General features: G+C 36.8%; 9 protein-coding genes and 13 long non-coding RNA genes across 22 annotated transcripts; 7 read left to right on the top strand and 15 right to left on the bottom strand.

The window, feature by feature from the left end:
- Nucleotides 1-12: 12 nt before the first annotated feature.
- On the bottom strand, nt 13-1830 carry SPOM_SPNCRNA.3809. Its single transcript, NR_193172.1, has one exon. It is a non-coding gene; the product is annotated as a non-coding RNA (long non-coding RNA).
- rsd1 (RNA-binding protein Rsd1) lies at nt 456-3124 on the top strand. Its single transcript, NM_001019851.3, has 7 exons — nt 456-764; nt 856-1646; nt 1743-1880; nt 1928-2101; nt 2174-2494; nt 2544-2618; nt 2660-3124. Exons 1-7 carry the CDS (start codon nt 711-713, stop codon nt 2916-2918), a joined length of 1812 nt encoding a protein of 603 aa, NP_594422.2. The 5' UTR covers nt 456-710; the 3' UTR covers nt 2919-3124.
- SPOM_SPNCRNA.3808 lies at nt 2129-3651 on the bottom strand. The gene has a single exon (NR_193171.1). It is a non-coding gene; the product is annotated as a non-coding RNA (long non-coding RNA).
- On the top strand, nt 3410-4282 carry hta2 (histone H2A beta). The gene has a single exon (NM_001019850.3). The coding sequence runs from the start codon at nt 3481-3483 to the stop codon at nt 3874-3876; it is 396 nt and encodes a 131-aa protein (NP_594421.1). The 5' UTR covers nt 3410-3480; the 3' UTR covers nt 3877-4282.
- Nucleotides 4283-4553: 271 nt separating this feature from the next.
- On the bottom strand, nt 4554-5847 carry mce1 (citrate transporter). Its single transcript, NM_001019849.3, has one exon. It carries the CDS (start codon nt 5598-5600, stop codon nt 4725-4727), a length of 876 nt encoding a protein of 291 aa, NP_594420.1. The 5' UTR covers nt 5601-5847; the 3' UTR covers nt 4554-4724.
- On the bottom strand, nt 5757-7194 carry dal1 (ureidoglycolate hydrolase). The gene has a single exon (NM_001019848.3). The coding sequence runs from the start codon at nt 7107-7109 to the stop codon at nt 6534-6536; it is 576 nt and encodes a 191-aa protein (NP_594419.1). The 5' UTR covers nt 7110-7194; the 3' UTR covers nt 5757-6533.
- SPOM_SPNCRNA.956 lies at nt 7032-7237 on the top strand. The gene has a single exon (NR_151348.1). It is a non-coding gene; the product is annotated as a non-coding RNA (long non-coding RNA).
- A 137-nt stretch (nt 7238-7374) lies between these two features.
- cda1 (chitin deacetylase Cda1) lies at nt 7375-8941 on the bottom strand. Its single transcript, NM_001356150.2, has 2 exons — nt 8795-8941; nt 7375-8748 (listed from the first exon to the last, which is right to left on the bottom strand). Exon 2 carries the CDS (start codon nt 8585-8587, stop codon nt 7625-7627), a length of 963 nt encoding a protein of 320 aa, NP_001342829.1. The 5' UTR covers nt 8588-8748; nt 8795-8941; the 3' UTR covers nt 7375-7624.
- pms1 (MutL family mismatch-repair protein Pms1) lies at nt 8241-11907 on the top strand. Its single transcript, NM_001356149.2, has 5 exons — nt 8241-8715; nt 8765-9655; nt 9758-10223; nt 10295-11551; nt 11593-11907. The coding sequence occupies exons 2-5, from the start codon at nt 9230-9232 to the stop codon at nt 11826-11828; spliced, it is 2385 nt and encodes a 794-aa protein (NP_001342828.1). The 5' UTR covers nt 8241-8715; nt 8765-9229; the 3' UTR covers nt 11829-11907.
- Nucleotides 9758-10246, bottom strand: SPOM_SPNCRNA.3807. Its single transcript, NR_193170.1, has one exon. It is a non-coding gene; the product is annotated as a non-coding RNA (long non-coding RNA).
- SPOM_SPNCRNA.3806 lies at nt 10413-11023 on the bottom strand. Its single transcript, NR_193169.1, has one exon. It is a non-coding gene; the product is annotated as a non-coding RNA (long non-coding RNA).
- SPOM_SPNCRNA.3805 lies at nt 11184-11526 on the bottom strand. The gene has a single exon (NR_193168.1). It is a non-coding gene; the product is annotated as a non-coding RNA (long non-coding RNA).
- A 196-nt stretch (nt 11908-12103) lies between the features above and the next one.
- On the top strand, nt 12104-14919 carry cut20 (anaphase-promoting complex platform subcomplex scaffold WD repeat subunit Apc4/Cut20). The gene is made up of 5 exons (NM_001356148.2): nt 12104-12546; nt 12595-12814; nt 12857-12979; nt 13071-13128; nt 13174-14919. Exons 1-5 carry the CDS (start codon nt 12309-12311, stop codon nt 14692-14694), a joined length of 2160 nt encoding a protein of 719 aa, NP_001342965.1. The 5' UTR covers nt 12104-12308; the 3' UTR covers nt 14695-14919.
- SPOM_SPNCRNA.3804 lies at nt 12238-12999 on the bottom strand. Its single transcript, NR_193167.1, has one exon. It is a non-coding gene; the product is annotated as a non-coding RNA (long non-coding RNA).
- On the bottom strand, nt 13155-14773 carry SPOM_SPNCRNA.3803. Its single transcript, NR_193166.1, has one exon. It is a non-coding gene; the product is annotated as a non-coding RNA (long non-coding RNA).
- SPOM_SPNCRNA.3802 lies at nt 14902-15422 on the bottom strand. Its single transcript, NR_193165.1, has one exon. It is a non-coding gene; the product is annotated as a non-coding RNA (long non-coding RNA).
- Nucleotides 14932-18778, top strand: prp12 (U2 snRNP-associated protein). The gene has a single exon (NM_001019844.3). The coding sequence runs from the start codon at nt 14964-14966 to the stop codon at nt 18582-18584; it is 3621 nt and encodes a 1206-aa protein (NP_594414.1). The 5' UTR covers nt 14932-14963; the 3' UTR covers nt 18585-18778.
- On the bottom strand, nt 15579-15998 carry SPOM_SPNCRNA.3801. The gene has a single exon (NR_193164.1). It is a non-coding gene; the product is annotated as a non-coding RNA (long non-coding RNA).
- Nucleotides 16890-17144, bottom strand: SPOM_SPNCRNA.3800. Its single transcript, NR_193163.1, has one exon. It is a non-coding gene; the product is annotated as a non-coding RNA (long non-coding RNA).
- On the bottom strand, nt 18087-18905 carry SPOM_SPNCRNA.3799. The gene has a single exon (NR_193162.1). It is a non-coding gene; the product is annotated as a non-coding RNA (long non-coding RNA).
- Nucleotides 18906-19115: 210 nt separating this feature from the next.
- On the top strand, nt 19116-20195 carry rps002 (40S ribosomal protein S0B). Its single transcript, NM_001019843.3, has one exon. The coding sequence runs from the start codon at nt 19142-19144 to the stop codon at nt 20003-20005; it is 864 nt and encodes a 287-aa protein (NP_594413.1). The 5' UTR covers nt 19116-19141; the 3' UTR covers nt 20006-20195.
- A 79-nt stretch (nt 20196-20274) lies between these two features.
- SPOM_SPNCRNA.3798 lies at nt 20275-20790 on the bottom strand. The gene has a single exon (NR_193161.1). It is a non-coding gene; the product is annotated as a non-coding RNA (long non-coding RNA).
- Nucleotides 20791-20848: the final 58 nt, after the last annotated feature.

Below are 20848 nucleotides of genomic sequence, written 5' to 3'. Positions count from 1 at the left end.
AAAAAGGCATTGCGGGGCGAACCAAAAAATCGTGCTATTTTTGATCGACTTTTCCGAAAAATGGTAAGACAACGGAAAACAATATTTACCGTATCGCAAAACGGGTTCCGAAACTGAACACCAGAAAATTGCACTCAAGGGCCTATACACAGGGAAAGAACAGACGAGTGAAGTGCTTTACAGATACAATTCATTGATTTATTCATAGTAGACTAAAAATTATTATTTGCGAAAAAATACTTGAAAAGAGAAAACCTTAAGTTGATCGAAATTTATTAACTTTTCGTGATTTACTTTTCGTTGGTTTGGTTAGGTATAATTTTGTTTTCCTTCCTTTCCGTTTCTTTGCTTCTTATTGTCGGTAATTGTTTTTAGCTTGGAATTTCCTTATTCCGCTATTCCTCGCTTTCTTTTTTGTTTGTACTAAAATTTCTCTCATCTTTTATCGCTTAGGCAGTAGAATATTCCACTTTTTTTTCCACCGAAAGAAAGAGGACAAAATAGCTCAAAAGAGTACTCATTATTAATATTTTTTAACAAAACAATTCGTGTTAGAAGCGACGAAAGCTACTAGACTGACAAAACTCCATTTTTACTAGCTTACTTAGTTTTCCAGTCGAAGTCTGTTCCGATCCTGTCAGAGTTTGTTGTATTGAAAACGAAAATAAACGAACGTATTTTCCACGCATAGATAAACAGATCTAATCTAAATGCAGCTGGACGCGGAAGCCTTGGCTGAGGCTCCTTTTCGTAAGCAAGAAGTGGTACGTTTACAATTTTTTTCCTTCCTTCCCGCCTTTTCCCTTTGTTTTTTTGTCTTCCCGTGTTTATTGTTTTTACTAACCCTTTTCCTAGCCGCAAAATCAAGAAAATCAGCAAAAGGCATCTTCTTCTTTTCATGAATCCTCACTCACCTCTTCCACTCATAGTCATCCCTCTAACCCTCCTCCACCGCCTACACGGTTGCATGATCGCTCTTTCAAACCCGTGTCTAAAAATTACGAAAGTGAAGGTCGTCTAACTCCTCCTCCCGTTTCAATGGGTTATCGGTACGCCAGATCTTCCAAACAATCTTTTCAACGAGAGGATAGCGGTTATAACGATGATGTAGTTACAAATTCCTCAAGTCATCGCACCCCAAGACACCATAGGAGATCATATAGTCCAAGGTCCGATTATGGTAGTCGCTCTCCCTCTCCTCACTCTTCTGTAGATTCTCATCAAAGTAGATCACCCGTTCGTTCTCGCGATCGCGATCGCAGTTCAAGGTCAAGTCGAAGCCGCCATCCCTCAAGTCGTAGTCGCCATCGATACGATGATTATTCACGCAGCCCTCCTTACTCTTCGCGGCATAGTCGTAGTCGTCGCCGCTATGAAGAACGCTCCTCTCGTTCTTCTAGAGCCCATGATTATGATTATGAGGACTTGAGGGATGATGACCGTTCACATGAGCGTAAGAGAAGTCGTTCCCGTCCTCGTGAACGCTCCTCTAAACTTTCAGAGGAAGAGCGTGATCGCCGTACTGTGTTCGTTTCTCAACTCGCAAATCGTTTGACTTCTAGGGAATTATATGATTTTTTCGAACAAGCTGGTCCTGTTCGCGATGCTCAAATTGTTCGAGACAAGATTAGCGGACGATCGAAAGGGTATGTCTTATAATTTTTTTTTTTTTTTTAAATAGATATTATTCTGTTTTTTTTTATTTTTCAAATTGGGTTCGTTTGCTAACGAATATAATATAGTGTTGCATATGTGGAGTTCTGTCACGAGGATTCTGTACAGGCGGCTATTGCGCTTTCTGGTAAGCGATTGTTGGGTCTTCCTGTCATTGTACAACTTACAGAGGCTGAAAAAAATAGAAAAGCTCGTGAAGCTGCTGAGTAAGTTTTTACTAAGCATCCATTATTTTTGTCTAACTTATTTGTAGATTGGCACGAGCCGCTAGCGCTGAAATTCCATTTCACAGATTGTGTGTCTCAAACATTCACTTCAACCTTACTGATGAAGATGTTAAGGCAATTTTCGAACCTTTTGGCGACATAGAATTTGTACACCTTCAGCGTGATGATCAAAACCGAAGCAAGGGTTTTGGTTATATACAGTATGTTTTCAAAAAATTAGATTGATATTTATATCTATTTAACTTCAACGACACTAACATTATATTTTTTAGATATCGAAATCCTATAAGTGCGAGAAATGCTTTGGAGAAAATGAATGGCTTTGATTTAGCCGGAAGAAATATGAGGGTTTGTTTGGGCAATGATAAATTTACTACAGAAACAACTAGTTCCATGCTGAAGCGCTTTGACGAAACGTTGGCTCGCCAAGAACGTAGTCAACCTTCTCAACGTAATGGCGGTTCATCAACCTACGAATCACAAGACTATCGAGAAGCAGCTCCTTTATCTCCTACTGAAGAAGAAAGCCGTCCCATTACAAGAGATGAGCTAATGAAAAAGTTAGCACGCTCTGAAGACATTTCAGACAACAGGTATGTCTTGTTTTAACTTGGATCCTTTTTGTCTTCTAACATAAAGCAGTAAACTGGTATCTGAACCAGAGCCTCCAATTCGTAGTAGATGTGCATTATTAGAAAACATGTTTAATCCTGCTGAGTACGTTTTTTTTATGATTCATAATTGACTAACCTTTAAAGGGAAACATCACCTAATTGGGTGCAAGAATTGGAGCAGGACGTCAAAGAAGAGTGTGATGAAAAGTACGGCAAAGTAGTTCACATTGCTGTTGTACCGAATGAATTGGGGCAGATATTTGTAAAATTTGAAAATGCCGATTTTGCTGAAAAGGCAATCACTGGACTCCATCAACGTTGGTTCGGAGGGCGTACAATAAAGGCATCCATTTTACCGGAAACGGATTACTACTTCAAATTCCCTAATGCCAAAACTGCTTAAACGTCGCTCTCTACTAAACTTTGCTCTGGAATTGATGTGTTTTACCTTTTCTCAGAAAGTTCTTTTAAAACAAAGCTTTTTGTACTTTTGCACGTCCTGTTATATTTAGTTTAAACTACGATGGTCGATATTTAGTAGCAGACTTTTCTTTTTCCGTAAAATTAAGAGTATACTTAGTTTAATAAAATCATAAATATGTACATATATTGATTGAATTTTAATTATGTCTAACTAAATACATTCGACGAATTTGCAGGATCATATATTATAAGGTAGTATACAATCGTTCTAATCATAGTTACTGTGTCTTTTATATATTCCCTAAATATACTTAACGAAATTCGTTGTGCGTTCCAAATGCTGAGTATAATATCACTGAAACGAGTCTGCTATCATTCAGTGATGAATGCCCATAAACATCCATCAAAACCCTAACCCTGTATATTGCTGTATATAAAAGAGCTTGTCGCTGCATCATCTTCTTCTTCTCTAAATATTGGGCAATTGAGCAATCCTGCATACATTATTCCAATTTAAAACTTAAGTAATTTCTTTATCAAGCATGTCTGGAGGTAAATCTGGTGGTAAGGCCGCAGTCGCCAAGTCTGCTCAATCTCGTTCCGCTAAGGCTGGTTTGGCCTTCCCTGTCGGTCGTGTTCATCGTTTGTTGCGTAAGGGTAATTATGCTCAACGTGTTGGTGCTGGTGCTCCCGTTTACTTGGCTGCCGTCTTGGAGTATTTAGCTGCCGAAATCCTCGAATTGGCCGGTAATGCTGCTCGTGATAACAAGAAGACTCGTATCATTCCCCGTCATCTTCAATTGGCTATTCGCAATGACGAAGAATTGAACAAACTACTTGGTCATGTTACTATTGCCCAGGGTGGTGTTGTACCTAATATCAACGCTCATCTCTTGCCCAAACAATCTGGTAAGGGCAAGCCTAGCCAAGAGCTTTAAACTCTTAAATGAATGATAAATTGTATATTAAGATTATTTGTCGTTTATACTTAACTATTATTATACCACACTAATTGCTTGAACTGTTGGTTTCGTGACTTAATTCGTTCACACCTTTTTTTACGCAATTTCTCTATCAGAAATTTAGTTTTATCATTATATCAGTGATACAGAAACAAGTGCATTATTCGGTTGAGAAACTTTTTCATATGACTCATAATTCTTACGTTTTTATTTGGTTACATACTCTGTTTCAAGCTTAGTTGTTTGTACAGTACATTATTCGAGTTTGAATGATTGTTAGGTTTCCTGATGGTTGATTGACGCTTTCTTTTCTCGTTTGATGAACTTTCCGTGTTTTCCTCTTCCCTTTATTATACATTTCCTTTTTCAGCTTCCTTTGTATAGGCATAATTTGTTTATTATAGGTTTATTTTAATGAAAGAACTATTGGTTCAATATTCGCTAAACTTTTTGAGGTGCTTGTAGCATGTAATTACACTGCGTATTGTCTAGGTGCCTAAACATCAACCCAGATATATGGATTTGAATGAGTTTGGTGATTTATTATTGGTATAATTTAATTATGGTAGTAGTAACAGGGGCATTTAGGAAGTTGCAATTCAAAACATGCAAAACATGAATACTTCCAAAGCACAAAACATTTCAAAACTCTAGGGGGTTATATTTTTAATAATCTAACTATCTATAAAGCACCAAAGAAAGAATAAAATAATAAAAAGAAGATAATGTGAAAAAAGAACAAAACCAGTGAAGTGATTGCTTTAATGAAGCAATAATTATATATAACCAAGGATAAATCCATATTCCACTGCTTACGAGGATATTTAAAAAGGCTTGAGAATTTCCATAACTTTTTCGTAAACAGTGAATACAATACCACCACTGAGAATCAAACGAGCCAAACGGGGAGTAGCACCAGACCAGAAACGCAACAGACCATCTTGAGTTAAAATCTTATAAGCGCAATGAATACTGTTTTTGTATTCCTTACTAGCACTCAAAGATTGCATACGACTCTTGACAGTATCGATGGGTTGCGTACAATAAACGGTAATAATACCAGCTACAGAACCGACTAAGAAAGTGGTAACGGTACTCAACTTCTCATCTGGTGGTAATCTGCTTTGAAGGGATTGCTTGATACTATTATAGGCAGTAAAACGTACACCAGAATTAGCAGCTTGACGAGCGACAGTTGCAGCGAGACCACGATAAAGCCCACGAATACCATTCTCATGGACAATAATTCTTGAGGCTTGTAAAAAGCCCTTTAAACGGGGATTTGGACGCTTGCGATCATCGATGATCGCCGTTTTGATACTCTCAAAAGGAGTTAGTACCAAAACTGACTCGGCGACACCAGCGCCCAACCCGGCGAGGACAGTACGAGGACCAGTCAAATGTCCGTGTTCATCTGAAAGAGACTTTTTAATGCTATCGAATGCAAAAAATCGTACTGCAGCTTTAAGGGAATTTCCGACGATTACTGTGGAACAACCACGATACCATTCTAGTCCAAAAGGTGGTAATTTCGCTTTAGTGCCTTCAACGTTACGATATAATTGAAGACGAGTTTTGGCAAATTCAGCCGGATAGGTAATGGAAATCTCAATAGCTCCAGCAACACCGCCAGCTATAATGCTTTTTACGGGTCCAGGTTTGTTGGAACTTTTTGGGTTGGTTTTTGCAACAGTCGACATTATCAATTAAAAGTGAAATATAAACAAAAAAGAGAACTTGAAACAAATTATTTTTGGGAGAGTTGTTATGAGTACAAAAAGTTATCTAACGAATGCTTTCAAAAAGATGGGTTCAAGATTAGCACAATACACTGACAACCTATTTGACTAAACCTTTTAATTATTTAATCAAAAGAGGGTACCTTTTCAAGCTTTGATTTGGCAGTAAAACCGACCAAGCAACCGAAAATCGAAGTATGTTGTGGGTAAATAGATGGTGAAAAATTTACGAAGTAATACTTCTTCTTCCTGTGCGACTATACCTTTATTACCACTTTGTTGTACTATCATATAATTTGAATTGTTTCAATATTCTTTAGTTTTCATTTGTAAAATATGTTGTTAGGCTTCAAACCTAACCGGAATGATAGATTGTAATGCTTATTACATGTTGAAGTAGTTTATCATCATCATGGTGATTAGGAGAGCGATTGAGATAAATTAATGTGAGACAAACTAATTTAAGTTTTAAAATAATTCCTTTCAATTCATTTTCAAGTTTTGCTATTTAGGCAAATCAATCATCTCAACCAGTTCATAAACGAATGTTAAGCTTCGTATAGTAAATATAAACAAATAAAACTTATTAAAACTTTGGATCAAAAAACTTATTGTAGAATCCTTCACTCAACTTCGATACAATTGCAGTGTATCAAAAGACTAGATGTTTTGTCTCTATTAGGGCGCTTTCCACATGGTATCTTCAGTCATATTTGTTATATATGCTTATGGTAAGATTTACTATATACGTAAACATATTTAGCCGTCCTCTGTTACATTCATGCAAATTGGATATCATAATAAATGAATCACTAGTGCCTATTCGACTTCTCTGTAATGGCATAGAACAAAATCATTGTCAACATTAACATAATAAATTAAAAACTAACAAACTTATGTAGAAATTTTTATGAATACTTCAATGGGGGACTCGGTAGACTGAACTTGGCAATCATCTTCTGCCACTCCGTTTTCGTAGTTAAAAGCCGCCAGCATAGTTTCTTTCCCGATTGTTACCATTGGTGCATGCCATACCCCAGCGGAATAAGTAACTCCCTGAGCTCCTTTAGCCACAAAAGCCTGAGTTTGGTTCCAGTCAGGCATTCCATCTGGAGCGTTTGGAGCAACAGCAATTAGATAGGCCTGCTCATCGCTTGAGCGACACATCGGTATAAAGGTTTGAGTTGTAAATGGATGTCTTTCAAGCACAGATATTTGAAAGGCTGCGTGCTCGTCATTAGCCGGGTGAACTGAAGGATGTGTGGAAAAAAAATTCCACACGCCTTTCCTGGTCGAAGCACTGGATGATTTTTCATAGTTTTGTATACTTTCTGAAACTTTTAAATACTTTTTTGCTGTACCTCCATTAGCACTAACCATTTTAACATCATCCTTTTGTTGAACCACCGACCCAAACGGAGCAAACGCTTCATCGGTCAAGGCTTGAGCATATATTTTTTTAGCTTCCATGTTTGTTATAAAATTTTTTAAAAGTTGAAACGTAAATTCTTGAACGATTACAATAACCACTTTTAACTAGTCGTTTTGCAAATGCACTGTAAAATCACTATTATCTTTTGAAGTTGTCGATGCTTAGTAAAGTGCTAAGAGTAAGAAAACAATATTTCAGTGGTATAGTTAGATGTTTATGTACAGCATTAATATCCAATGACTAAGGAAAGAATCTTATCGATGATAGTAGCAATGATGAAACCGAAATTACGGAGTGTATTGAAATATGTTTTGGTGACTTTTTCGTCTAATAGAAAAAATACGTTAACGGGTTTCAACATGATTTTCTCTTTAAGAAATAGACAATCAATATGTGTTAGGTTAAAGGGTTTCAAAATATCGTGTGTCAGACGATCAACTATTGTCGCATTTGAATTAAATTAACTATGGAAACGTTATATTTCAACCACTATACATTGCTAAGAATAAAACCGCTATACTATGTGTATATTAACATTTTAGTAACACGGTTTCTACGCTTTGTAAGGATGCTTAGCAGACCAAGCTTGTGCAATTTGCTCTCTGGTTGCAACCCAAACACCCTCCTTTGAGGTGATATGCTCCATTAGCTTTTGAAGGCCACGGAAACGTCCAGGTCGGCCAGTTAAACGGCAATGTAATCCGATTGTCATCATTTTAGGAGCACCTTCCAGCCCCTCTTCATATAAAACGTCAAAGGCATCCCGAGCATAAGTGTAAAAGTCATCAGAATTGCAAAAACCGGGAGCAACTGCATATTTCATGTCATTAACCTCCAAAGTATAGGGGACTATTAAGAGTCCTTTGTCATCTTCAGCACCAGGCTTGCTAGCAAGTGGATCGGCAACCCAATAAGGGTAATCGTCATTGTACTCATCAGAGTCAAAAGGTTGAGGAAGACCCAAATCCTTATAAACCTGACATACAAGTTTACGGGTGTTTAAGCTAGCACGACCCGTATACCAACTACGAGGAGCAGAATTCGAAGGAGAGGCCTTTTGGATAGCTTGCACACTCTTTTTAATATGCTCATATTCAGTTTCGGGAGGAACTCCTTCATAATTAATCCATCTATGAGAATGGGATCCAACTTCGCATCCTGCTTCCTCCATAGCACCAACAACTACTGGGTTTTTCTCAACAGCTTGACCAATAGCCCAGCAAGTAAAGGGAACCTTATGTTTTTTGAACAAGTTAAGAATTCTCCAAAATCCACAGCGAGAACCATATTCAAAGCAAGACTCAATAGAACGTTCTCGTACAGGTCGGTTGGGAAAAGGCATTAAACCGGCCTCCGTCAAAAACGTTTCAAACCCTTCATCTTCATAAAGGAGAGATCTTTCACCTCCTTCTTCATAGTTTACTACAAACGATACAGCAATCTTGCTATTATTAGGCCATGGATTGGTATCCACAGGTTTGCCTGCGTTACCAGTTAAATCGCGTGTTTCATACATTATTTGTAGTTATTTCCCAAGGCTTTGGATAAAATTAAAAAAAAAAAAAGAATTTTTGAACTCGCCCTTCAATCAGTTAAGTTTGGAGACGCAAAACTCGAAAGACCCCGATATCTAGCAGAATCAAGGTAGGTTTTGTAATTGTTTAAAAACTTTTAGTTCTAATCGATTTGTTAGCACACCAACTAATGATTACAAACTTCATACATTAGGAAAATTTAACCTAAGTAGCTAAGTAGATTATGAAGGTATTGATGGAATCAGATTCCGGCAAACCAACAGCAATACAGGATTATATCACCCAAGAGCGTCCGGCAAGTGTATATATATAATCAAGTGTTTGAAGATCAGCTAAGGAAAGTAACGGAGCAATCTGCTTGATATCGGAGTTAGCTTGTGATCCTAATTAGCGTTGTTCAGCCGATAACGTGGAACCATCGATTTAAGCAATCGCCAATTTATTTGAAGGTTTAGAGTTAAAATTAGCGAAGGTAGTAGCAGGATTTAACACTACACACTATAAACTGTATGTCTTCCTTCAAATCATTAATTCTGTTATATTTTTTTAACTCTTGTACATCAAGGTCCAAAAAATTCGCTATAGTAGAGGATTTTTAAAAACCTGTTGCTTGGCAAATTAGTATGTCAACGGTTAAACCTATCGACGCCAATACAGTACATAAAATATGCTCAGGCCAAGTTATTACTGACGTTGCATCGGCTGTCAAAGAGTTGGTTGAGAACTCTTTGGATTCAGGAGCGACAACCATTGAGATTCGCTTTAAGAATTATGGTATCAATTCTATTGAGGTGGTGGATAATGGCTCGGGTATCGATGCTGGTGACTACGAGAGTATAGGAAAAAAGCATTTTACTTCAAAAATTACTGATTTTGAAGATTTGGAAGCCTTACAGACCTTCGGATTTCGTGGTGAAGCCCTGAGTAGTCTCTGTGCAGTAGGACAAGTTATTATATCGACGGCTACACAGAATGAGGCGCCAAAAGGCGTACAGCTCAATCTTGATCATGAAGGTTCATTAAAAGATAAATTAACAATTCCTTTTCAAGTAAGTTTAATGCAATTATAATACATGTTTATCTGGTACTCGATAATCGGATTAATACTGTATACATAAAAAGATTATGTATTAATGACTAACTGAATGTAGAGAGGTACCTCTGTCATGGTTAATGATTTGTTTTGTACACTTCCTGTTCGTCGAAAACTTTTGGAGAAAAACTATAAACGGGAATTTTCGAAGGCAATCTCCTTGTTGCAGGCTTATGCCACTATTTCTACAAATAAGCGCTTCATGGTATATCATCAAACTAAGAATTCTGGCAAGTTGCTTCAGCTTTCAACAAATTCTAATAAGGATATGAAGTTGAACATCATGAATGTATTTGGTACTAAAGTATCTTCATCACTTATTCCTTGGAATGATGGAATCATAGAAGGTTACATATCACGTCCGCACGTTGGATCAACTCGTGCGTCGAATGAGAGGCAAATGTTGTTTATTAACCGGAGGCTTGTAAATTTGCCAAAAATAGCAAGAGTTATTCAAGAGGTATTTAAGCCGTATAGTATGGCACAATCCCCGTTTTTTGCCATCAATCTTCGCATCACAAATGGTATGTTCACTTTAAAAACTATGTTTGAGAGAATCTATATACGTTCACTCATTACTAACCAATTATTTTAGGAACTATTGACATCAATGTATCTCCAGACAAAAAATCTGTATTTTTGTCTGAAGAGGATTCCATAATTGAATTTATTAAAAACTCCTTGCAAAACCTATGTGAAAGCTGCGGACATGCAATTTCTTGTTCCAGATCGCAATCCATTTTTTCATATTCCTCGCAAATTCCTGATTCCTCTGGAGACAGTACAGATCAGGAATTGCCTCAGTCAATTCCAGCAACAGAATCCGAAACAAGTGATGACTCAAGTTTTTCTTATAAACGCTCACCATGTAAAAGAAAGCTCGTAGAAGCTACTGCTCAACCAGCAATATCCACTAGTGTTGCAGAAGGAGCGTCATTAGCACAAGTATCCAAACCTTTGCCAGAGCGTTTGCAAAAGGATTCTATGAGACGAAGTAGCCCATTAAACGAAAAAGTTACGGCCTCTTCCGAAAGAATGAAGAAAAAGCTTGCCCTATTCGCTTCTAGTACTGATACTTCTATGCAGAAAACAATAGACTCTAGTTTCCCACTAAAGCAACCCATCAATAAACCTAGCTCGAATCCTAACAATTTGTTACTAAATGATCCAAGTCCAGCATCAACACCTGTTGCTAAAACAATTAATTTAAACGAGATTGAGTCGGTACACAACGCAGAATCAGTTTCCACACTCTCGAGCATTCCTCGTACTGAGCAAACCAGTGTTGCGAACAGAATTCCGTCAAAAACTGCAGCGCTACAAAAGCTCAAATTTTTTCAATCTAGGCCCTTGGATGGTTTAAACAAGTTTAGTAAAAAAATAAATATATCTTTGAGTGGAGTGCAAAAAGATATTGTTCGAAGCGATGCCTTACTGAAATTTTCGAACAAGATTGGCGTGGTGCATGATATTTCAGATGAAAATCAGGAAGATCATTTGAATCTAACTGTACATAAAGCCGATTTTTTAAGAATGAGGGTTGTTGGTCAATTCAATAGAGGATTCATAGTGGTTGTTCATGGAAACAATTTGTTTATAATTGATCAACATGCCAGCGATGAAAAGTTCAACTATGAACATCTCAAAAGTAATTTAGTTATCAACAGCCAAGACTTAGTCCTTCCAAAAAGACTGGATTTAGCTGCTACAGAGGAAACTGTTTTAATTGACCATATAGATTTAATTCGAAGAAAAGGATTCGGCGTTGCTATAGATTTAAATCAGCGAGTTGGTAATCGCTGCACTCTTCTTTCAGTTCCCACGAGTAAGAATGTCATTTTTGACACTAGTGGTAAGTTTATTAACGAAGATCTTGACCTTTAACTTCTGTAGATTTACTAGAGATCATCAGTGTGTTGTCTGAGCACCCACAGATAGACCCATTTAGTAGTAGGCTTGAGCGAATGCTTGCTTCAAAGGCTTGTAGAAGCAGTGTCATGATTGGTAGGGCTCTAACTATATCCGAAATGAATACAATAGTTAGGCATCTTGCTGAGTTGAGCAAGCCTTGGAATTGCCCTCATGGAAGGCCAACTATGAGGCATCTCCTTCGATTAAAAGATATATAATGCGTAAAAGAAAGACTTTTTTAACGATTCTAGAATTTCAGCTATTGAATTAATGAATAATATTGGTTTATTTACAATGTATTTAAAACATAGCAATCAGCAATTATTAAAAGTGAATCTCTTATTGCCAAACTCAATTGAAATTTTTATCATTAAAGAATTATTTTAAGCGAACTTGAACCATGAGGAAATGATTTTTCTTTAGATGTAAATAAACATCGTACTAACGAGGTATGCACAGTTGGATAATCGCTTTCTTAATGTTTTGTATCCCTACAACTTTCATCAACTTCAGTTTTGCAATATCAGTCTTACTTCCTAATAAACCATCTATGCTAGCAAATTTAAAAAGGTTGTATGATAATTGTTGAAACTATCCATTCACTAGATATTTTATATACCTGAACAGGCTTTTATTGACTTGCTGTACTACAATAAACAAACTTCTACGAATCACCAAAATCATCCAGTCTTATCCAAATGGTGTCAAAATCTTTCAAATACCCTAAAAAGCATAAATTTGAATGGATTAATGAAACTAATAGAGTTGAAAGGGTTGGAAGTGGCCTTAAACGAGTAATCTTATGCCCTTCTATGGAACTCATTGCGATATTAACGTGTTCAAATCATTTGATTTGCTGTAGAAGTAACAGTCAAAGAATTTGGGATGTCGATTTTCATGATCTCGAGGCTACTGAATTGTGTTGGAATCACGATGGTACGTGGCTCGACTGGAAAACTTTTTTTGTATCATTAACATAAATAGGGAATTTAATAGTTGTTGGATTTAAAAATGGAGAGCTTAAAATTATTGATTCCTCCACAGGACATCTGGTTGAGCAAAGGCCAGCTTCCAGAGATTTAGCGGTTCTAATGATAACATGGGCCATGCAAGAAACGATAGTAAATGAAAAACGCAATGATTTTTTATTTGATGCCACTGCATATATGCCTTTACTTGGTACACTTCCTAGTTCGGCAAAAGAGTAAGTAGTAACACAAAGCGACTTGTCTCTTACATTTTTTAGGGAACGTATATTTTCTTCAAAAGCAATCGCACAATTTTTTGAGCCGAGGAAACGAGAGGGTGAAAATAACAAAAAAGTTGAGCTCTTAAGTATTTTGGATGAACGTGGAATTAGATACATAAAGTGCGTATCAAAAACCCCTTATTTATTAGCATCTTTCTAAAAGAAGTTTTTTTATCGATCGATACAAATTAGAAGTACTAACTATTCATAGTATGTTTTCGTCTTACAAAATCGGAGAAAGCGATTCTTTGAAATCAGCCTTGAACTTGGTATTATACCCATGTTATTAAATGTCTTGCTCACACAAATTATAGGGGGTTCCCATTTCACACAGCATAACCAACGACTTAGCATATCATGTTCTTATTTGTAAAGGAGGAACGAATATTTCTTTGAAAACACTTTATATGCCATTACTTAAAAATGATTTGGGAAGTATTGTGGATATTGCAACAATGTCTACACGTATGCAACATTTGGTAAGATATCTTGAGGAGGTATTGAATGCTATGTATGAAGAATTTGACAATGTCTTCAAATCAGAAGCTAGCTTTATTAAAACCTTTGATGCTTTAGTGTCCAAGTACAGTGACACAACTTTCTTTTCTTTACAACTAGAGTTATATCAATTTATAATGAACGGTATACCCAGCGACTTACTCAAAGAATGGATCAACGAAAGAGTCGGTGATCGAGTACTAAAAAATTGGGAACGGGCGATGGTGAATTCGTACACGTCCTTAATCATTTTCTGTCAGGAATTCGTAATACCTGCTTGTGAAAGGTTAACTGTATTATTATCTTCTGCCAGAGGAAAGTCAATATGGGGCCATATGAAGGGAAACACATTACTAGATGCTAAATTGGTGGAAGATTGTCTAGCAACTTTGGGTTATTTACAGAATAATGTTTTTTCGTTTCTCAATTGCCTTTTTGAGGAAAAAAAGTATATGAAGCACTTTATTTCATGGTTGAATTACGCTATCGTCGAGTTTAATACTTCTGAACCATCTTCTATTCCACCGCAAGAGATTATTGAACATATTAATGAAACCGTAATTTATATTCGTCATTCTTTATTCCGCTCGAAACTAACAAGTTACTTTATGGGCACAAAACCCCTTCAGCTAAGAGATCCTGATTATTATTCTCTCAAGGATTTTGCAAATCAAGACGACAGTAATTCTGTTGATGATTTCGTATCATTCAAAACCTTGAAAGAATCTTTAAGAGACTCATTCAACGTCATTTTTAGCTACCCTTCTTTAACTTGTCAAAAGCAATGGTTAAAAACCGGAGACCTTGTTTTGTTTGAAGGGACTGATTGGAATGTATCATCTCTTATACCAAAATCCTGTAATGAAAAAAACCAATTATTTTCATTATTCTTTCGAAAGGATACTCCGAATATATTCTTAATAATTTCCCAACTTATGGAAAATACTATGTTGCCTGTATCTGGATGCCACTTTGGCTTGGATTATGCAGAATTACTAGGAAGCAGTCTGTTGGATTTCCAGCCCGCAACTGTTTTAGACATGAAGCTTTTAAACGGAAGTAGTATTTTAATACTTGGAAAACTAAAGGAGAAGTGCTTCTTATGTGAAATTTGCTTAGCAGACGTTCCCTTAACCTTTTTTGAGCACCAGCAAAAAAACAGTTACCTTGATGCTATCAGTCATCTTCCTTTCATTCCACTAAACAGTTGCCTATGGCTGCATGAATTTGAGAAGGATTTCCTTCCTTCAACACTCGAATATGCCCTTTCTGAGAATAGCGATTACGGAGTCCTTATTTCAAGGGAATCTTCGAGATATCGTTTATTCTCTTTTTAATGAGCTTATGTTTAATGGTCGTAATGTTTTTTTTTTCTTGTTTTTGAAGAGCAAGTTACATTTTTTGTAGCGGTCTTTTAAATTTTCTTTTCTTTTTTTTAATTCTTTAATATAATTTAAAAGCAGAAAATTTATACAATATTTTCAATTGCAATAACTTCATTTAGAAAAGTCAACATATAACGAAGTTTTTTACCTTCTGCTATAAGTTTCCTTGATACACTGACTTCTTCTCTCAGCGAGGATCGTGTTTCAGCTAAAGTATAGAGATGGACACCTTCCCTTCTCTGTTTCTATATTCCTTAACAATACAGAATAGTAATTATGTTCAAAGTTCGTGTGCCGCGTCCTTGTCTGGTAAAAAGGCACAGGAGATAGTAATTGCTACAGAATCAAGGTTGCTTATATATAAAGTTGATGCAACTGATGGGAGAATGAATTGTATTTTAAATCAAAATTGTTTTGGTATTATTCGAAATGTTGCTCCTTTGAGATTAACTGGTTTTAAACGCGATTATCTCGTAGTCACGTCGGATTCAGGACGAATAACCATTTTGGAATATAACGTTGAAAAAAATAAATTAGTGCCAATATACCAGGAAACTTTTGGAAAATCAGGAATTCGAAGAGTTGTTCCTGGTGAATACTTAGCCATAGATGCGAAGGGGAGGGCCGCTATGATTGCATCTGTGGAGAAAAATAAGCTGGTTTACGTACTAAATCGAGATTCAGAGGCTAACCTAACAATATCTTCACCACTTGAAGCTCATAAAGCTAATAATATATGTTTCCATTTAATTGGGTTAGATACTGGTTATGCTAATCCCATCTTCGCTGCCTTAGAAGTCGACTACAGCGAAATAGACCATGACTCAACTAGAGAAGCATTTACATCTTCGGAAAAGGTTTTATCATATTACGAATTGGATTTGGGATTAAACCATGTTGTCAAAAGATGGTCGAAGGTCGTTGACAGAAATTCTTATATGTTAATCCCTGTTCCCGGTGGTAATGATGGGCCCTCCGGTACACTAGTAATATCTAACGGATGGATTTCCTACCGTCACCTTCAGAAGGCATTTCATCAAATTCCCATTTTGCGTCGTCAAGCTGCATCGGCAAACGCCATATCCACTCCATGGAATCAAGTCAATTCAAACTCTGCAAATGATGGTCCTTTGATTGTTAGTGCTGTTCTCCATAAAATGAAAGGATCGTTTTTTTATCTTTTACAAACTGGTGACGGGGATTTGCTGAAGCTGACAATCGAGCATGATGGTCAAGGGAATGTTGTTGAACTAAGGTTAAAATATTTTGATACAGTTCCCCTGGCAGTTCAGTTAAATATTTTGAAAACTGGTTTTCTATTCGTTGCCACGGAATTTGGAAACCACCAATTGTATCAATTTGAGAATTTAGGTATTGATGATGATGAATTGGAAATTACTTCTTTAGATTTCCAAGCCCAGGACAATGAAGTCGGTACAAAAAATGTGCATTTTGGAGTCCGCGGTCTACAGAACCTTTCTTTGGTTGAAGAAATACCAAGCCTATATTCGTTAACAGATACGTTACTTATGAAGGCGCCCTCGTCAGGCGAAGCTAATCAATTATATACAGTATGTGGAAGAGGCTCAAACTCTTCTCTGCGTCAGTTGAGAAGGGGTTTAGAAACCACAGAGATCGTAGCGTCAGAACTTCCCGGTGCCCCTATTGCAATTTGGACATTGAAATTAAATCAAACCGACGTTTATGACTCTTATATTATTCTTTCGTTTACAAATGGAACCTTGGTTCTTTCTATTGGAGAGACGGTTGAAGAAATATCTGATAGTGGATTTTTATCATCAGTCTCAACTCTAAATGCGAGGCAAATGGGAAGGGATTCGTTGGTTCAAATTCATCCTAAAGGTATTCGTTATATTAGGGCTAATAAGCAAACAAGTGAATGGAAATTACCTCAGGATGTGTACGTTGTACAGTCGGCAATTAATGATATGCAAATAGTTGTTGCTTTAAGCAATGGAGAACTCGTTTATTTTGAAATGAGTGATGATGTTGAAGGAGGTCAGCTCAACGAATATCAAGAAAGAAAAACGCTTACTGCTAATGTAACTTCTTTGGCTTTAGGCCCCGTACAAGAAGGATCAAGAAGAAGTAATTTTATGTGCTTAGCATGTGACGATGCTACGGTGAGGGTGTTGTCTCTCGATTTGTACACAACCTTAGAAAATTTGAGTGTACAAGCCCTTAGTTCTCCTGCCAATTCTTTATGCATAATTCCGATGAACGTAAATGGTGTGAGTACTCTCTATTTACATATAGGTTTAATGAATGGTGTCTATTTACGAACTGTTATCGACGTTACATCCGGGCAACTTTTGGATACAAGGACTAGATTCTTGGGTCCACGAGCTGTCAAGATCTATCCAATAACCATGAAAAATCAAAATACGGTGTTGGCGGTGTCTTCTCGTACCTTCCTTGCATATAGTTATCAACAAAACTTGCAACTATCACCAATCGCTTATTCTGCAATTGATCATGCTTCATCTTTTGCAAGCGAACAGTGTCCAGAAGGTATTGTAGCGATTCAAAAAAATACTTTAAAAATTTTCACAGTCGATAGTCTGCAAGATGACTTAAAATCTGATATTTATCCGTTAATTTGTACCCCTCGAAAAATCGTTAAACATCCCAACTTTCCAGTTTTGTACATTTTGCAAAGTGAAAGGAACTTTGACTCATTTAAATATGCTCAAGAGAATGGAGATGTGGGTTCTTCGTATACGAAGGAGAAGCAAAATGAACACACATCAAAATCTTGGGTGTCATTTATATCTGTATTTGATATGATATCTAAAAAAATAATCCATGAAAGTCCGCTGGGCGATAACGAAGCTGCTTTTAGTATGACAGCCGCTTTTTTCAAAAATAGAGATGAATTCTTTTTGGTAGCTGGTTCTGCCACTAATATGGATCTTGAATGTCGAACCTGTTCTCATGGAAACTTTCGAGTATACCGGTTCCACGATGAAGGTAAAAAGCTTGAGTTAATCAGCCATACGGAAATCGATGGAATTCCTATGGCTTTAACTCCCTTTCAGGGACGTATGCTAGCTGGAGTTGGACGCTTTTTACGAATTTATGATTTAGGAAACAAAAAAATGCTTCGTAAAGGTGAGTTGTCTGCTGTACCACTATTTATTACACATATTACAGTTCAAGCTAGTAGGATAGTGGTTGCAGATTCGCAATACTCAGTTAGATTCGTTGTCTATAAACCTGAGGATAATCACCTACTAACTTTTGCTGATGATACTATTCATCGGTGGACTACTACAAATGTCCTTGTCGATTATGATACTTTAGCAGGGGGGGATAAATTTGGTAATATTTGGCTTTTACGCTGCCCCGAACATGTTTCTAAACTAGCTGATGAAGAGAATTCTGAATCTAAATTAATTCACGAAAAGCCCTTTTTAAATTCCACACCTCACAAATTGGACCTAATGGCTCATTTCTTTACAAATGATATTCCTACTTCGCTTCAAAAGGTCCAATTGGTTGAAGGAGCTCGAGAAGTTTTGTTATGGACCGGTCTTCTGGGTACTGTTGGAGTATTTACCCCTTTTATTAACCAGGAAGATGTTCGATTTTTTCAACAACTGGAATTTTTGTTGCGAAAAGAATGTCCTCCTTTGGCTGGAAGGGATCATCTTGCTTATCGTAGTTATTACGCTCCAGTCAAATGTGTTATAGATGGTGATCTCTGCGAGATGTACTATTCGTTACCTCATCCAGTTCAGGAGATGATTGCCAATGAACTCGATAGAACAATTGCAGAGGTTTCAAAAAAAATAGAAGATTTTCGTGTTCGTAGTTTTTAAACAAATAGCTTACAAATCCGTGAACTTTGACGAAGAAGATTTATAAAGGGCATCTCTTTATGCCTATCCTTCTTGAAAAACAAAAGTTTCTTGATGTCGACTCTTCAATGTTTGGCAGCTTTTTAATATAATTATACGTCTTATGTCGATAGCAATTTCTTCCATCTAGTGTTTTTAATAAAGAAGCAATTATTAATCCTTTCTCTGGTAAGACCATTCGATTTCAAAGTAAGTTTGGAAATAGGGGTAATTATAAAAAAAAATATAAAAGTTTAGTACTAAAATAAATAAATAATGACTGTTATACAGAGTTCCCATGAAAGGATTTTCTGTAAATGCCTACCAAAATAAAGCATACTATAAGTTGGAAAACAGCTATTACTGTAAATCTTTTGTTTACGAATTAACGATGGGTTACAATTCCTTAATCTTCTTTAACCTCAGCTTAGAACTCTGTAAAAAAAGTTTTGACCGAAAAAGCAGTCACTAAATTATCAACACTATGGCAAAGGTGAAATTGGAATTTCTTCCAACCACCAAGAGGTGCACGCAACAAAATGGCAGAATCCATAGCCCGTCCATCAGTTCTCAACGCTACTGATGATGATATCAAGAATCTCTTAGCCGCCGACTCCCACATCGGCTCCAAAAACTTGGAAGTCCGCATGGAGAACTATGTATGGAAGCGTCGTTCTGATGGTATCCACATTATCAACTTAGGCAAGACTTGGGAAAAGCTTGTTCTTGCTGCTCGTGTAATTGCTACCATTGAGAACCCAGCTGATGTTTGTGTTATTTCTAGCCGGCCATATGGACACCGTGCTGTCTTGAAGTTCGCTGCCCACACTGGTGCTACTGCCATTGCTGGCCGTTTCACTCCCGGTAACTTCACCAACTACATCACTCGTACTTACCGTGAACCTCGCCTTATTATTGTTACTGATCCTCGTGCTGATGCTCAAGCTATCAAGGAAGCTTCCTTCGTCAACATTCCAGTTATTGCCTTGTGTGATACTGACTCCATTTTGAACCATGTTGATGTTGCTATTCCTATCAACAACAAGGGTTACAAGTCCATTGGTTTGGCCTGGTATCTTTTGGCTCGTGAAGTCCTTCGTCTTCGTGGTAACATTTCTCGCACCACCGCTTGGGAAGTCATGCCTGATCTTTACTTCTACCGTGATCCTGAAGAGATTGAGCGTGAAGAAGAACAAAAGGCTGCTGCTGCTGCTGCTGCCGAAGAAGAAGCTCAATTGGCTGCTCAAACTGCTGCTGCTGAGTTTGAAGTCACAGACAGTGCTGCTGGAACCGTTGACCCAACTATATTGGACAATGCTACTGCCGGTCAGGTTGGTCAAACTACTTGGGAAGGAGACGCTGAATGGAATATTACCGGTGCTGCCCCTTCTGAATGGGCTTAATTGTTTATTTCCCATTTCATGCAGCTAAAAAACCATATCTTTGAGATCACGTTATGCTAATAAATAAGAGCCATTCGTGCAGTACTTATAAGTAGGTGTGTTAAATTTCTGTTATAATTTTAAGCTTTGGTTGTAGTGCTGAAACAAGATTATTTTACAGTACAATGAATAGATTATCATTTGGATATTGAATCTTGTCGTAGTGGTAAATATAAAAGAAAATGAACTGAACAAACATCGTCTCATTAGCTGTGTTATTTGTAGAAACAGTGTAACCAACATTGAGTGTTGTGGATATTGTATGAAATCGGCGATGCGAATGTTAACTACCCATATATGTTTAAAAGTTAGATTCCCAATGTTGTTTTTAAAATTTTAGTTCATTATTGATTACAAATTATCAGTGAGTCTTTATTTTGACAAATTTCGAACAGATAAAGTATTGTCAATTCTTGAAAAAATCGTAGGTTTTGAATGTGAAGTACTAACTTTAGTGCTGTTCGTTTTCTGATTAGCAATCCTTAGAACATCACTAATATGTACAACTCAGTACTAATCAAATTTCTTGAAACTTTTAAACACTTATATGTAGACTATTCTTCTCTTCGCCCAGTACAACTGTTCAGACTCCGAACCTTCGATGTCAAGCATTCATACAAACAATTGAAGCATTTTTCTAGACAGATAAAGGAGGTATTAACGTGTTTATTCAATTTTAAGTGTCCACCGTACATTGTATGAAAATCGTATTTAGCAAACTTTTAAGTGATAAAACTTGAATAGATATATAGAATCAGAAACATAATTACATTTAAATGTTATCTTCATAAAACTATCTGAAAG

This window comes from Schizosaccharomyces pombe (genome assembly GCF_000002945.2).
Source record: "Schizosaccharomyces pombe strain 972h- genome assembly, chromosome: I".
Classification (NCBI taxonomy): Eukaryota; Fungi; Ascomycota; class Schizosaccharomycetes; order Schizosaccharomycetales; family Schizosaccharomycetaceae; genus Schizosaccharomyces; species Schizosaccharomyces pombe.
Note: the sequence above shows the minus strand (reverse complement) of the source record. Positions and strands in the feature narration are given on the sequence as shown.

What these genes read in the sequence shown, in the direction of transcription:
- rsd1 (NM_001019851.3), top strand. Translation starts at nt 711, where the DNA reads ATGCAGCTGGACGCGGAAGCCTTGGCTGAGGCTCCTTTTCGTAAGCAA. An exon ending in ATTAGCGGACGATCGAAAGG is followed by an intron (nt 1,647 to 1,742) that starts GTATGTCTTATA and finishes AATATAATATAG; the next exon opens with TGTTGCATATGTGGAGTTCT. An exon ending in AAGGGTTTTGGTTATATACA is followed by an intron (nt 2,102 to 2,173) that starts GTATGTTTTCAA and finishes TATATTTTTTAG; the next exon opens with ATATCGAAATCCTATAAGTG.
- hta2 (NM_001019850.3), top strand. Translation starts at nt 3,481, where the DNA reads ATGTCTGGAGGTAAATCTGGTGGTAAGGCCGCAGTCGCCAAGTCTGCT.
- mce1 (NM_001019849.3), bottom strand. Translation starts at nt 5,600, where the DNA reads ATGTCGACTGTTGCAAAAACCAACCCAAAAAGTTCCAACAAACCTGGA.
- dal1 (NM_001019848.3), bottom strand. Translation starts at nt 7,109, where the DNA reads ATGGAAGCTAAAAAAATATATGCTCAAGCCTTGACCGATGAAGCGTTT.
- cda1 (NM_001356150.2), bottom strand. Translation starts at nt 8,587, where the DNA reads ATGTATGAAACACGCGATTTAACTGGTAACGCAGGCAAACCTGTGGAT.
- pms1 (NM_001356149.2), top strand. Translation starts at nt 9,230, where the DNA reads ATGTCAACGGTTAAACCTATCGACGCCAATACAGTACATAAAATATGC. An exon ending in AATTAACAATTCCTTTTCAA is followed by an intron (nt 9,656 to 9,757) that starts GTAAGTTTAATG and finishes AACTGAATGTAG; the next exon opens with AGAGGTACCTCTGTCATGGT. An exon ending in TGTCATTTTTGACACTAGTG is followed by an intron (nt 11,552 to 11,592) that starts GTAAGTTTATTA and finishes TAACTTCTGTAG; the next exon opens with ATTTACTAGAGATCATCAGT.
- cut20 (NM_001356148.2), top strand. Translation starts at nt 12,309, where the DNA reads ATGGTGTCAAAATCTTTCAAATACCCTAAAAAGCATAAATTTGAATGG. An exon ending in ATTGTGTTGGAATCACGATG is followed by an intron (nt 12,547 to 12,594) that starts GTACGTGGCTCG and finishes TAACATAAATAG; the next exon opens with GGAATTTAATAGTTGTTGGA. An exon ending in CTTCCTAGTTCGGCAAAAGA is followed by an intron (nt 12,815 to 12,856) that starts GTAAGTAGTAAC and finishes TACATTTTTTAG; the next exon opens with GGAACGTATATTTTCTTCAA.
- prp12 (NM_001019844.3), top strand. Translation starts at nt 14,964, where the DNA reads ATGGACACCTTCCCTTCTCTGTTTCTATATTCCTTAACAATACAGAAT.
- rps002 (NM_001019843.3), top strand. Translation starts at nt 19,142, where the DNA reads ATGGCAGAATCCATAGCCCGTCCATCAGTTCTCAACGCTACTGATGAT.